Source organism: Trachurus trachurus (genome assembly GCF_905171665.1).
Source record: "Trachurus trachurus genome assembly, chromosome: 16".
Lineage (NCBI taxonomy): Eukaryota > Metazoa > Chordata > Actinopteri > Carangiformes > Carangidae > Trachurus > Trachurus trachurus.
The window spans coordinates 30,178,261-30,191,826 of record NC_139902.1 but is presented as its reverse complement, the minus strand read 5'-3'; the positions used below and the strand labels follow the sequence as shown (position 1 = coordinate 30,191,826).

General features: G+C 41.2%; 1 protein-coding gene across 1 annotated transcript in view; it reads right to left on the bottom strand.

The window, feature by feature from the left end:
* Positions 1-13,566, bottom strand: part of bbs9 (Bardet-Biedl syndrome 9) — a gene marked incomplete at both ends in the record, with an annotated part of 251,222 nt that overhangs the window by 98,438 nt on the left and 139,218 nt on the right. The window contains one exon of the mRNA XM_083990340.1: positions 3,084-3,333. Coding sequence (XP_083846466.1) covers positions 3,084-3,333 — 250 coding nt within the window. The remainder of the gene's footprint in view (positions 1-3,083; positions 3,334-13,566) is intronic.

Genomic DNA, 13,566 nt, shown 5'->3' with positions numbered 1-13,566 from the left:
GGTTGCTGTCGCCGTCGGTGTTGTTGGAAACGTAAACAAATGTGTGTGTTTACGGGCGAGTGAAAAAGCAACATGTGAGACGGCTAACAAACGACTGTTTACTGAAGTGCAGTGTGTGTGTGTGTGTGTGTGTGTGTGTGTGTGTGTCTGTGTGTGAATTCTGGCAGCCGACCAAAGGAGAGGGGAGACCGCATGACAAGGAAACATAAACACAAACACACACACACTCTCTCTCTCTCTCTCTCTCTCTTGCAAACACACACACACACAAACACACACACACACAATTAATTGATTCAGTTTTGTTCCACTGAACTTTGTGCTGAATTACTGTAATCACTATAATGACTTTATAACAAGCCTTTAAAGTTTTATAGACTTTTCTCTCACTCACACAGACACACACACACACACACACATTAACGCACACAGACACACACACATTAACACACACAGACACACACACATTAACACACAAAGACCGACAGTTTATCTATAAACCTTGTGCAGTTTTATAAATTAACTGTGTGTGTTCATGCTGCCACTTCCTCCTGCGATCGACAATAACGACTCTTTAATTAATTTGTTAATGTTGAACTAAAGTCACATGATCCAAACACACACACACACACACACATACACACAGACTGTATGAGAGTGAATTAAAGGTCCAGTGTGTAAAATGGAGGGAAAACTGCACTCGCTGGTTTATTTATCAACGTGAAACTCTTGAAGCGTGCTCTCTGGTTGGCTGGATTTTCCGTTCTATAGCTGCCGTACAAACATGGCGGGGCAAGATGGCGACGCTGTGAACAGCCGGTGCACTATTTTGTATTTGAGTTCGGATTCGGGCTTTAAAAAAACAACAACTTCTGATTCGTTATTTGTATTCGGGAAGAAACTGGAAGTGGGCGCATAGAGACTTCCGCCAAGCTAACTTTCGCTTTAGATCTCGGCTAACTAGAACAGGAATTTAATTGTGCGGCTCTTCTTGACTTTCCAAATGTAATTGGACTGAATGGATCAAATTCTGGTAGTGAAACCAGTCGTATCGCAGGGTTGTGACACTCTAAAAATATATCCACTGTTTTATAGCCGCTTCTTTTCCCGTTAAGGTGCATTAGCGCCACCTACTGTGTTGGAGTGTGAACCAGCGTCACCTGGTTATTTCTGATATTTGACGCTGGACCATAATGATCTTGATATTTGACTTTTGACAGTTTGTTTTTGTAAGAATTGTGTTTTATTTTGTTATTTTTTCTTTGTGCATATTCTTTCCCATTCTCTTTTATCACATGGTGCTGCGACTGGAACCAACAACTATTTCCTGAAGGGATTTATGAGATCTATGGTTCCTATTGGTGTCACCTGGAACTAGTCTGAGTGGCGGAGGGATACGACCACGAGGAGGCCTTTGACTCTTGTTTATTATATTGCATATACAAGAATATAGAGATTAGAATCATTTCTATCAATACTGATCAATCAATATTGACTACAAGTTCTTGTTTTAGTGCGACAGTTTTTACAGTGTAATGTGTGATGTCACCTGTGTGAATAGAAAACGTAACAACTGGATGTAAATGTTGTGATTCAACTTTCTCTGAACAAATGTCAATTACATTTTGTCTAGTTTGGTTTTTATTAATGATTATTGACTTGTCTAATTATTTTTTTTATTAAGGATTGTTGACACACGCATGTAAAATATTAATACTTCTATGGGACATGATAAACTTTGCTTCTTTTTGTTCCTCCTTGTACTGGATTGTTTGTATATTCTGTCTATTCTGTTCGTCTATATGGTGTTTTTAATGTTTGGTACTGTTTATTATACACAAGGAAAATAAAGAAATTAAATGAAAATCTTGTTCTTTTCACAGTTATTTTTTTCTAAGAGCGAGAAGAAGGAGGAAGAGGAGGGAGGGAGGAAGGGAGGAGGGGAGAGACATAAATAAAAGAGGGAGGAGAGAGCCTACTGTAATTGATGATCTTGTCAGAAACACCTCCATAAACTAAATGATCCATAAGGTGTGTGTGCGTGTGTGAAAGAGTGTATGTATAGCTGTGATTTTATGAGTGTGTCCACCTCACAAATATATATATGTGTGTGTGTGTGTGTGTGTGTGTGTATGCATGTTTTTACGAGTGTGTATCTGACATGGGTGTGTACAGTACAGTAATGCTGTAAAGTGCAGCATGAATAGGCTTCATGTTTTCACCTTCCCGAGCCTAAAATCTTCACCGGGGGACCGACGTATACGAGGCTGTGCACCAACACACACTGTGCACCAACACACACACACCCTCCCCCCTCTGAGGGTTCCTACAGGTTCCTTCAAGTTAAATTCAAGTCCTTTTAAGACCTTTTTAAGACCATTTATATAAAAAAAAATGAATACCTATTTCTCGGCTTATTTCATGGCCAAATACTGGCAAAGAAAAATAAAATCCTTGAATTTCAGAGCGTTTACTGTAGATTAACTGTATCATCCCACTATTTTTCTGCTCTTTGTGCTCTATAGGGATGTAACGATATCAAAATCTCACAATATTACAACACCTCAATAACAAGCGCATGGTATTTATTGCAGTATTGTAAGACATCATGATATCAAAATCTCACTGTATGATAATACCACAGTAGCTCCACAGTACAATATTTATTCCACTATCCATAAGTCAACAACAAGAACATTTTGCTCAAAAATAAAATCTTATCTGCCTTTCTCAATCACCATTTACCGGCATTTGCTTCACTCGCCAGTCGCTCTTTAGTGCTGTAGCGCGAGGTCTTCAGTGACGAGTTCGGAGCATTTTCCCCTGGTGCTGCGCTGCGTTCGCAATTACTGGTTCCACCGCTCTTTATTTACGTTATTTGATCAAAAATAATCGTGGTTGACAATGGAAACTTTTGACGAGAAATGCGATACGGAGAATTTAAATACAATACAACTTTTTAAGGCCCAGATATCAAAATTCAAGACTTTTTAATGTCTTTTTAAGGTATTATTTACAAATTCATAAATTCAATGCTTTTAAGACTTTTTAAGACCCCGTGGGAACCCCTCCCCCCGACTCACCGGGCGCTGCCAGGTTCTGGACCTGCGCGGGGACCTGGACGTTGGCCTCGGAGGCCAGCGTGAGTCGTCCTCCCTTGCCGATGCGCTCACACATCAGGGCGATGTGCTTCTTGAGGCGCTCGGTGTCGCGGGGGAGGGTCAGCACCGGCGCCCCCGCCTGCGCCAGCGAGGTGGCCTGGTCCTTGGGGCTCCGCGACAGGCAGCTCCGCAGCAGGTGGGAGACGGCGGCGTCGCAGCTCTCCTCCCAGCCCTGAGGAGAGGAGGAGAGGAGCAGGTTTATATACCAGTCTGGTTCATTCATCCAGCAGATAAAACTCTTAGAGACATTTGTACATTATGAACAAAGTGATAAATAATTTAGATTTTGTCACATTTCATTTAATTTGCACTTTAAGATAATAAACAGATCCATAGTTTATTCTTAAGACTAATAACGAGTCCGACTGCAGTTTTCTTAGTGGTTAAGACCTATAACGTGACCTACATGTATTTTGGTTAATTAAAGGAGAATTCCGGCCATTTTTGACCCCTAAATCGTTTTCCTGATGGTCACCCAGTGTTGAGGGGAGCAAAAAACACGACTAAAATTGATGCAGGTAAACCAGAGTTACACTATGACTACCCGGCGCTCGGGGATAGTGACAACGCTAAACTATGGGGGCAATTCTTTCAACCACAACAGAATTCTCCTTTAAGTAAAGCTTTGGAGCCGAGAAAGAAAGCACAAACTAGTTTTTGATTATTGTTTTTTGTCAGTTTACTGCACAGTTTTCATTTGGTAACTGAAAGAAAAGTTTTTTAGTAAAACGTTTTAATGAAGAACATGAACTGAGGAGTTTTATTTTGAAGCATGCTCGGGCTCTACAGCTTCAGTGGGGATTTGCAGGAAATAGACGGAGCCATACTCATCCAATTATGACAGAAAAGGTTGAATGTAAAGGAGCAGAAAGAAGAATAATCTACTTCTCTATCACCAGATGTTAATTAACAAGACAAATAATTCGATTCAGTTCAAATTAAAATGAAAATAGCTGCAGATCAACTCTCACACTCCACAGAAATGATTCACCTGTCATAACAGAACCAAACATATAATTAACTCATATTAATATGTTATTTTTTTCTCCAAATCTATTCTGGCCAAGTCTTTAAAGAGCTTTGTCCATAATTTGCAGAAAACTGTTTGTTTTCCTTGTTCATGCAATTTCATCAACTTTAACTCAGTAAACACTGGATCTGTATCGACTTCTATTGATGATCGTTACGGCTCTTTTTTTCTTTTTTTTTTGCATAATGGAAAGTGATTGAGTAGCTGGATGTTTTGCAAACACTTCTGCAAACTTCAACACACGACTGAGTTCAATCTCAATCTCAATCACTGTATTTGTCCCCAGTGGAGCAACTGGCTGTGCAGCAATGGGAGCTAAAAGAACAAACAGTGTAACAGACGTAGAACATTAAACACAGCACAAAAATAAATATACAACAATACTACACAACAAACATAGAATAAATAATTTAATAAAAAAAATACACTATTTAAAAACATTTTAGAATTTGGTAATGAAATGGCAGAAGATAGAAAGGAATCAGAGCTACAGTATATAAAACATACAGTCTTTTATTATGTAATGAATCCTTTACTTTGTGTTTTATATGTGATTTCCATTCATCGTGACTCCTAAAAGTTGAAGTTTCCTTCTCTCTATGAATTTCAATAGTTCCTACAGTATAATCATTGATGCTTTTGTTGAGGGAAGATGAGGTGAGATGAGTAAGAGCAGGTCAGGAAGAAAACACATGAGAGAGCAGAGAGAGAGAGAAAGAAGAGGAGGAGGAGGAGGAGGAGGAGGAGGAGAGATTTAATGACATTTATTGACATTTAATTAAATAAGAAACATGACCAACTGAAAGGGAGGAACACACACACACACACACACACACACACACACACACACACACACTATAAAGCCTATAACCAGCCGTGTAGACAGGTGACCCTTGATGGGGGAGTCTAAGGCGGTGGTGGTGGTGTGTGTGTGTGTGTGTGTGTGTGTGTGTGTGTGTGTGTGTGTGTGTGTGTGTGTGTGGATGGGTGTGTTGACAGATACTCTCCCATCCTCCCCTGTTCCCAACCCTCCCTCCCCCTCCCTCCTCCTCCTCCTCCTCCTCCTCCTCCCCCCTCGCTGCCGCCACGCTGATAGGCCCCTAATGAGCCATAATGACAGGTAATCAACCCTGTAATGATGATGACAGAGCGACAGAGACAGAGAGAGAGGGCGAGAGAGAAGGAGAGAGGGTAGAGAAGGAGAGAGAGAGAGGGAGGGAGAGAGGGTAGAGAAGGTCAAGGAGATGAGATGATGACAGAGAGGAAGACAGATATTAGAGACAGAAAAAAAGACGAGTGGAGAGATGACGACGACGACGAGCAGAGATAAGAACGGAACGGAGGGAGGGGAAGAAAAAAAAGAGTCTGGACGGAGAGAGAAAATGAGAGAGGAGGAGCAGACGGAGGTAAAGGGGGGAGGAGGAGGAGGAGGAGGAGGAGGAGGCGAGACGGGAGGTGGGTGACCTATTCTTACCCACAATACCTCACCAGGTTATCAAATACTGTGGAACGACACATAACTGCAGGTTTCTGTGGAAACTTGGCGAGCCGTGTGCACGCCGCCGCGCTCACGGAGGAAAATTAAAGGGATAGTTCACCCAAAATTTCATTCATTATATACTCACCCTCATGTGGACTAAGAACTGGGAGAAGTTTCAGAGTCCTCCGTGGCTTCTCTGAGTTACAGGGGGTCTCGGCGTAGCAGTGCATGTCCATATAACGGTTGCAAATGGATACCAACTGTCTTCGTAACAAAAAGACACACCAAAAAACATCCAGATACCTCCATGCTGCTGGTATGTAATGTCCGTCTTGTATTGAAGCCCCGAAATGAGTAATTGTTCCTGTGTCAGTGCAAATCTCGCACTGACACAGGAAGAGCAGTGAACTGAGACACTGGGAGCTTCCGCTACAAACAAGCTTGAAATATAGACTTATTTAATTTTTTTCGGGACAGTTTCGCATTTCGGGGCTTCTACACAAGACGGACATTACATACGAGCAGCATGGAGGTATATGGATGTTTTTTGGTGTGTCTTTTTGTTACAAAGACAGTTGGTATCCATTTGCAACCGTTATATGGACAAATACTGCTACGCCGAGACCCCCTGTAACTCAGAGAAGGCACGGAGGACTCTGAAACTTCTCACAGCCCTTAGTCTACATGAGGGGGAGTAGATAATGAGTCAAATTTGAATTTTGGGTGAACTATCCCTTTAAATGTCTGCAGAGTGCAGACATTCGTCCTCCTGAACGAAGAACGAAGTAGAAGAAAGGAAGTACACACACACACATACAGACACAGAGAGAGAGAGAAGGTGGAGGCTTTGGACGGAGGCCAAGGAGGTGAATTAAGACAGAAGTTCCCACCGACGTTTCCTGTTCCCAGAGACAAGAGGCGGTTTGGACGCCGCTCTCCTCTGATCTCGTGTTGGGGAACATGTTCCAGGTTGTATAAGGAGACGGAGACGTCAGGTTGAGGCTCCAGTTTATCCTCAGCACTGATTCATACTGTTAATAATACTCTGTACACTGCAAAAAACTCTTCATCTTACCAAGAATATTTGTTTTATTTCTAGTTAAAATGTCATTTCTAGTCAAAACTAATCTCATTATACTTAAAATAAGACTCATCACATTAAAAAGTAGCTTGTTTTTAGACATTTTTTGCTTTTCTCAAGCAAATTTTCACTTGAAATAAGTAGAAAAATCTGACAGTGGAGCAAGTTTTTCTTCCTTATTACAAGCACAAAAAACACTGGCAGATTTTTCTACTTATTTCAATTGAACATTTGTTTGAAACAAGTGAAAATGATTTAAAAACAGGTTAATTTTTAGGTGATGAGTCTTATTTTAAGTGAAAAGAGTTTAGTTTTGACTAAAATGGAGACATTTTGACAAGAAATAAGACAAATATTTTTGGAAAGATTTTGAGTTTTTACAGTGTAAGTCTGGTGTCTCCTCCTCTGTGTCTCTAACCCTCCTCTCCCCCACGTGCATTTTTTGTTTTCACTGAAGAAGCCGGTGAGAAATTAATCCATGGAGCGGTGGATAACGTTTATTTATCATCTACCATGTCACCATGTGTATATCTGTGTAATCTTATCTGTCATCAACAAGAGATTCAAGTGACGGGTTAGCGCGTTACGTTTGTGTGGCGGTGTCGCCATGGAGACGAGAGCTGGGACACCAGGTTGGAGGCTCTGATCTTACAAGGTTGGTTTTCAGCCAAGAGACGCTAGGTGGAAGGCAGAGAGCCTCCATTCTCCCTGGAACTAGTTACAAGTCATAGATTTAACCAGAACTAGGACTCTGGAGCTGGTTAGTTAAAGGGAAAGTTCAACATTTTGCCAAATCGGCCCATTGCCATAATCCCTATAGTCATAGCAGTAGATTCGTTACCTTTAATTGTCGGTGCAAGCTATTTTTAGAACGGCAGAGCAGAGCCGTGAGCTGCTCAGAGCTAAGCTACGGAGGCTCATTATGGGATTTCTTGGTTTCCCTCATCAAACTCATCAAATACACAATCCAACAACTCCACAACGCTCTGGTGGACAAGTTGTGACCTGCACATTCACCACGCTATGAGATAATAACACAACGTTACCAGACAGAGTTGTTTTAGAGGGAAATGCAGAGACTGCTTGATGAAAAACTGTCCCTGAAGGCAACACGCATCAGCAGTTTTGCATGAATTTGCCTCGATGACTATAGGAAGCCTGGCCAGTAATCTCCGTTCTAGTTAAATCCCAAAGGTGTTTGATGGGGTTGAAGTCAGTGTGGTTCTGGTTCTGGTTCTTCCACTCAGCTTTGCTTTCATATGGATCTATGGAGCTGTCCTGCTGTCTTCCGCAAAACTGTTGCAATCCCTTTGCAAAATGATGTAACATGGTCCCAGCAGTGACGAAGCAACGCTATTAGAAACCATTTAGATCGTCTCCATGATAATAATATCATTTCCGGAGAATTATTATGGGGAAAAAGGTCAGAAACTGGAAAAAAAAAGTTGCTATGCTGATGCCAACAACTGCAGAAGGTCACTCGAGGTCAGACACAAATCGTCTCTTTGTCTGAAACAAAACCTTAGGGGTGGTACATTAAATGCTGAAACTTTCCTGCTTTAGTCATGAAACGTTCTCTGTATCAGGTCATGAAAAAACTCTGGTCTGGTCACAACACAACAGAAAATAGAGAATAAATATACGTTAACGTTCACCTGCATAATGAAGATCAGATGAATGACAGTAAACCTGACAGGACCGATACAGTCAGTTGATATTTCTTTCTTAGTTTGCCTTTAAAATGACATTTACTCCCTTTTTCTTTTATTATAAATACAATAAACACAATTCTAAGAAGCTCACTTAATTGTGTTTTTTTCAATTATTTGACTACTCTTTGGTTTTATCTCATGTAATTTAACCTGAGCTGGGGTCGGTCAGGGTCAGCCTGTGATTTAAATACTGTTTTAGTACTTGCTCTTAGTTTGTACACATAATAATTCTTATTTATAAATGTGTTGTCCTCTTACAGTACATCTGCGGGGCAGATTTTTTTCTTGGAAGCGATTAAAGGCCCTTTCAGGCCTCGTTGGGGCTGGTAAAATGATACTGTTGTTGTCACCGGGACAAACAAATAAAAGTTATACAGTACACGGTCAAAGGTGAGTCCTACTGTTCCAACATCTGTGCTTATAAATCCTGGTTTAAAAAGCCTGAGTCCACTTCCCCTCCAGGGAATACGCAGTGCCACGTTAAGTGATGTTGCAGCGCTCTGAAAAGTCAAATAGACTCCAGTGGGTTCGACCCTCCAAAGAGACGACTATCAGAGACGCAGACTACCCAGAAGGCATTGCATTTGGTTGCAGAAGCCAGCATCGCTTGATATAAAACAATTTTGCACACTGCAAAAACTTTTTTCCAAGAAAATTTGTCTTATTTCTTTTCAAAATGTCTCATTTCTAGTCCAAACTAATCTCTTTCCACTTAAAATAAGACTCATCACCTACAAATTTACTTGTTTTTAGATAATTTTCACTTGTTTCAAACTAATTTTCACTTGAAATAAGTAGAAAAATCTGCCAGTGAAAGCAAGTTTTCTGTGCTTGTAATAATTAAGAAAAACTTGCTCCACTATCAGATTTTTCTACTTATTTCAAGTGAAAATATGCTTGAAAGAAGTAAAAAGTGTATAAAAACAAGCAAATTTTTATGTGATGAGTCTTATTTTAAGTATAATGAGGTTTGTTTTGACTAGAAATGACACTTTGACTAGAAATAAGACAAATATTCTTGGTAAGTTTCTGTATTTTAACATCAGAAGATGCACAGCGACTGTCGGGAAGTGACGACTTGTGTAATATGGAGGTAACAAGTGTTGAGAAGAAGTGAATGAAGACGTGGTAACACTGTCCCGATGCTCCTGGTGCTATTGACTGTGAAACAGGATCTGGATCGGACCGTGAATCCAGCTGTCAACACATGAAGGTGATTGGTAACGGTGTCTGCGACTGCTCTACCTGTTGAGTGGCTTCATTGTTTCACCGTTGAGACTTTGATGAGGACGAACGAACAACATGCTGCAGATGGTTTTGATGATTTTCTTTTTTTTTATGAAGTCTTGTAAAGTCTCTTGTCCTTTTCTACCGACTGCATCCAGAATATTAGGTCTGACAAGAGGGAAATCCCAGATGTGATTGCAACATGGATGGACGACGTACCTGGGACGGGGCCGTGGAGAAAAAAAAAAGAAAGTATTCCCGGGCCCAGCACACAACCTTGGAGGACTCCCAAAGAGACGCGTAAACGTTCAGACAGAAATCCCTCGGTCCTGACATCCTCATCACGGCTGGGAAAGTCATTTGAGGAGCCGGAGTTACGGCTCTGTGAGAACAATGTCGTACAGTCCGTCTCCAGGGGGAAAAAAAAATATCCACACAATCACTCCCCTTCACCAAATCACTGAAAACGTAGGCTACAGCAGGTTGGATTTGGTACCGTTCGGGCTCGCAACTGTTGCAGTGTTGAGAACCTGTGGGTGTAATTGACTTTAAATGGGACCAATTACTGTAAATGTTGAAAATCACAAGCTCTAATATGGGACAAGGGAGTCTGTGATTTGGGTGGACAGCAATGTAAGGGGAGGCTTTAAGAGCGCTGGAGTGAGTTTAACTCAGAAATATCATAATTTCATTTCATATTACACAGGAGAGCGTTGGTGAGAGTGAGACAACATGAGCTAACAACATGAGTCCAGCTGGACGGACCAACGAGTCCTCCAACATGCACAGTAGGCTGCTTGTCCCCTGTCCTCCAATACAACCCCTTATGAGTGGATCATTGGACCTTTTGTTGTCATGGTAACAATAATAAACATGTGCTTCAGGTTATAGGCTTGTGAAAAGCCTTCGGGGTTGGGTTAAAGTAGGTTCCTCTTCAAAGACTTTGATCATCACAAGGTAAACACAGGACAAACAGAGGGTTGGTGGTTCAATTCCCATGCAGCTCCTGCACTTTACATATTGAAGTGTCTTTGGGGCAAAATACTGAGCCCCAAACTGCCCCTAAAGTCAATGGTAAGTGTTGTAAAGAGCTGGAAGTGGTCGATACAGATAGAAAAGTGAATTATAGGTGAAGTTTTCAATGGATTTGATTGGATGCAACAGTGCCCTTTAATTTTTCAAGGCTTTCAAAGCAAAAGACAACATCCCAAAATCAAATGTGAATGCTCATGTTAACTTTAAAGGTCCAAATGGAAGAAAAATGCATCATCTACTCACACAATTCTCAGTCAGAAACAATAACCAAGTAGAAGTTGAATCCAAGTCCAAACACACTTTTTGAGGCCGTAAAGGACAACCGGTCCGACACACCTACAGTATCTTAAAAGCTTCTCAACACTTCAAACAGGACACTGGTGTCAAAACATCGATAAAATAGTCCAAAAGACTGTGGTGAGGCAAAAACTTGACCTAATCTCTCTTTAATTATCACAAATCTGTAAAAGTGAGAACCGCAATATCCACGTTAACAAGGGTTACGGATAAAACAAATAAGACCAAGTGGAAGCCCCGTGGATCGTGGCTTTTACAGAAATATAAATTTTACAGAAAGAGCCTGCAGAAGCTTCCAAGACTGTGACGATGTTATGAAAACAAAAGCCAACAGCCTGTTTCACTGCAGGAGTGTGTTCATGTGCATCATCGAGCCGACGCTTCACTGGGCTGAATCATAAACAAATGTTGAGGGTCTAATTGATTAGTAAGGCTGCATACACACACACATATATAGGCTATATATATACACTGTATATGCAGCCATATTCTTGCTACACCACAGTTAAAATATATGTAAGAATATTTTCCATAGACGTATAATTATCAATTTCCGAGTCTAAAACGGTCCCGGCCCCAGACTTGGCCGGTTGAAGCCAAATCAAAAGGAGGTAGGAGGAGGCGGCGGCCGTGGACTGGACGCTTTAGTCTTTATTCAGCTGAGGTTCAAGTTAGGAACAACACGACACCTGGTTCAACACAATAATGAAAACATCTAATCCTTCTCTTCAATGGGTCTTTATGTCAAAGAGAACCACAGGACTGGATCTCTGCTGCAGAGAGAGAACAGCTTTTCTAAAAATGTTCTTTACTGCGCTGGAAATAGCCGTGCAGATCGAGGCGCAGGCCTAAAGAAACATTTCCAGTTGCTATATACTGTAGAAATTTTTTGGTTAAGAGCCTCAGGAAGCGCTGAGCGGAGCGAGGCAGCGGCGTTCGGCTGCTGCTGCTGCTGCTGCATGATGGATTCTGGTAAAGTAAACAAAGGGCGGGAGAATGTGGGGGTCACGCAAGAATAGCAGGCAGACGAACAGCGTCAGCAACTCTGCAGCTACGAGAGCTGAGTGACAGATGGAAAACCAGACAAAGGACCGAGGGAGGGAGGAGAGGAGAGGAGAGAGGAACAAGGGACAAGGGAGAGGGTGAAAAAAATAAGAGTCAGGAAGATAAAGGAGGGAGGAGATGAAGGTTAGGAAGAGATGGAGGAAAAGAGAAAAGATATAAATAGTACACTGCAAAAACTCAAAATCTTTCCAAGAATATTTGTCTTATTTCTTGTCAAAATGTCTCATTTCTAGTCAAAACTAATCTCTTTCCACTTAAAATAAGACTCATCACCTAAAAATTAACTTGTTTTTAGATAATTTCACTTGTTTCAAACTAACTTTCACTTGAAATAAGTAGAAAAATCTGCCAGTGAAAGCAAGTTTTTTGTGCTTGTAATAAAAAAAAAGAAAAACTTGCTCCACTATCAGATTTTTCTACTTATTTCAAGTGAAAATAGACTTGAAAGAAGTAAAAAGTGTCTAAAAACAAGCTACTTTTTAAATTTGATGAGTCTTATTTTAAGTATAATGAGATTTGTTTTGACTAGAAATAACATTTTGACCAGAAATAAGACAAATATTCTTGGTGAGATTTTTGAGTTTTTGCAGTGTACAGTAAGGGTGAGACGAGAAGAGAGGGATGGATGGATGGTTGAAGGAGAAGAGAGAGAGAGAGAGAGAAGCACCAAAACAGAAACTTAATACGAGACATGATGAGGAAGATAAAGATGGAAGGATATGTGATGTGATGAAAGAAGAGAGGAAGTGAGGGAGATGCAGACAAGACAAGCAGAGGAGGAGGAGGAGGAGGAGGAGAGGAGAGAGCAAAAGGAAGGAGAAAGTGGAGGAGGAGAAAGAAGAGGAATGCGGCGGTGTTCTGCTTGGTTGCAGCTAAATGAGACGTTTCGTTAGACACCACACAGATGCATTTCCTCTGGTTCCTCCTCCTCCTCCTCCTCCTCCTCCTCCTCCTCCTCCTCCTCCTCGTATCTCTGACGTCTGCCGTCTTCAGGCTTCACCTCGTCTTCTGATTGGCAGTCGGACATTTTGAACGTCTCTCCGCATAATCACATAATCTGAGTTAATGCGACAGACGACATGAGGCCTCAGGTCGTCTGGTTTACTGTTACATATTTTAATTTGTCTTTTTTTTTTTCTTCTTTTTTTTGCTTTATGAAGCACAGATGTTCCTCTGTGGCCGCTGGATCGTACAGACTTTTTTTTTTATTTAGGTGGAGGGTTATTTTACCTGTAACTCCTCCACCGACTCTGTTTTATGACTTTTAGAGGTTTTACAGTTGCAGTTTGAGTTTGTCTGGTGAAGCGTTTTCTGTCTCATTCTGGATGAAACATCGTCAGATTTGGCCGAAAACAAACGAGTTTCGTCGTTGGATGTTGTGGTCACAGAGCCGCCGTGATGACCTTGACCTTTGACCTTTGAACCAGGACGGTCTGCAGATTGACATGTATGTGTTGGAAATAATGATTTGTATCTTG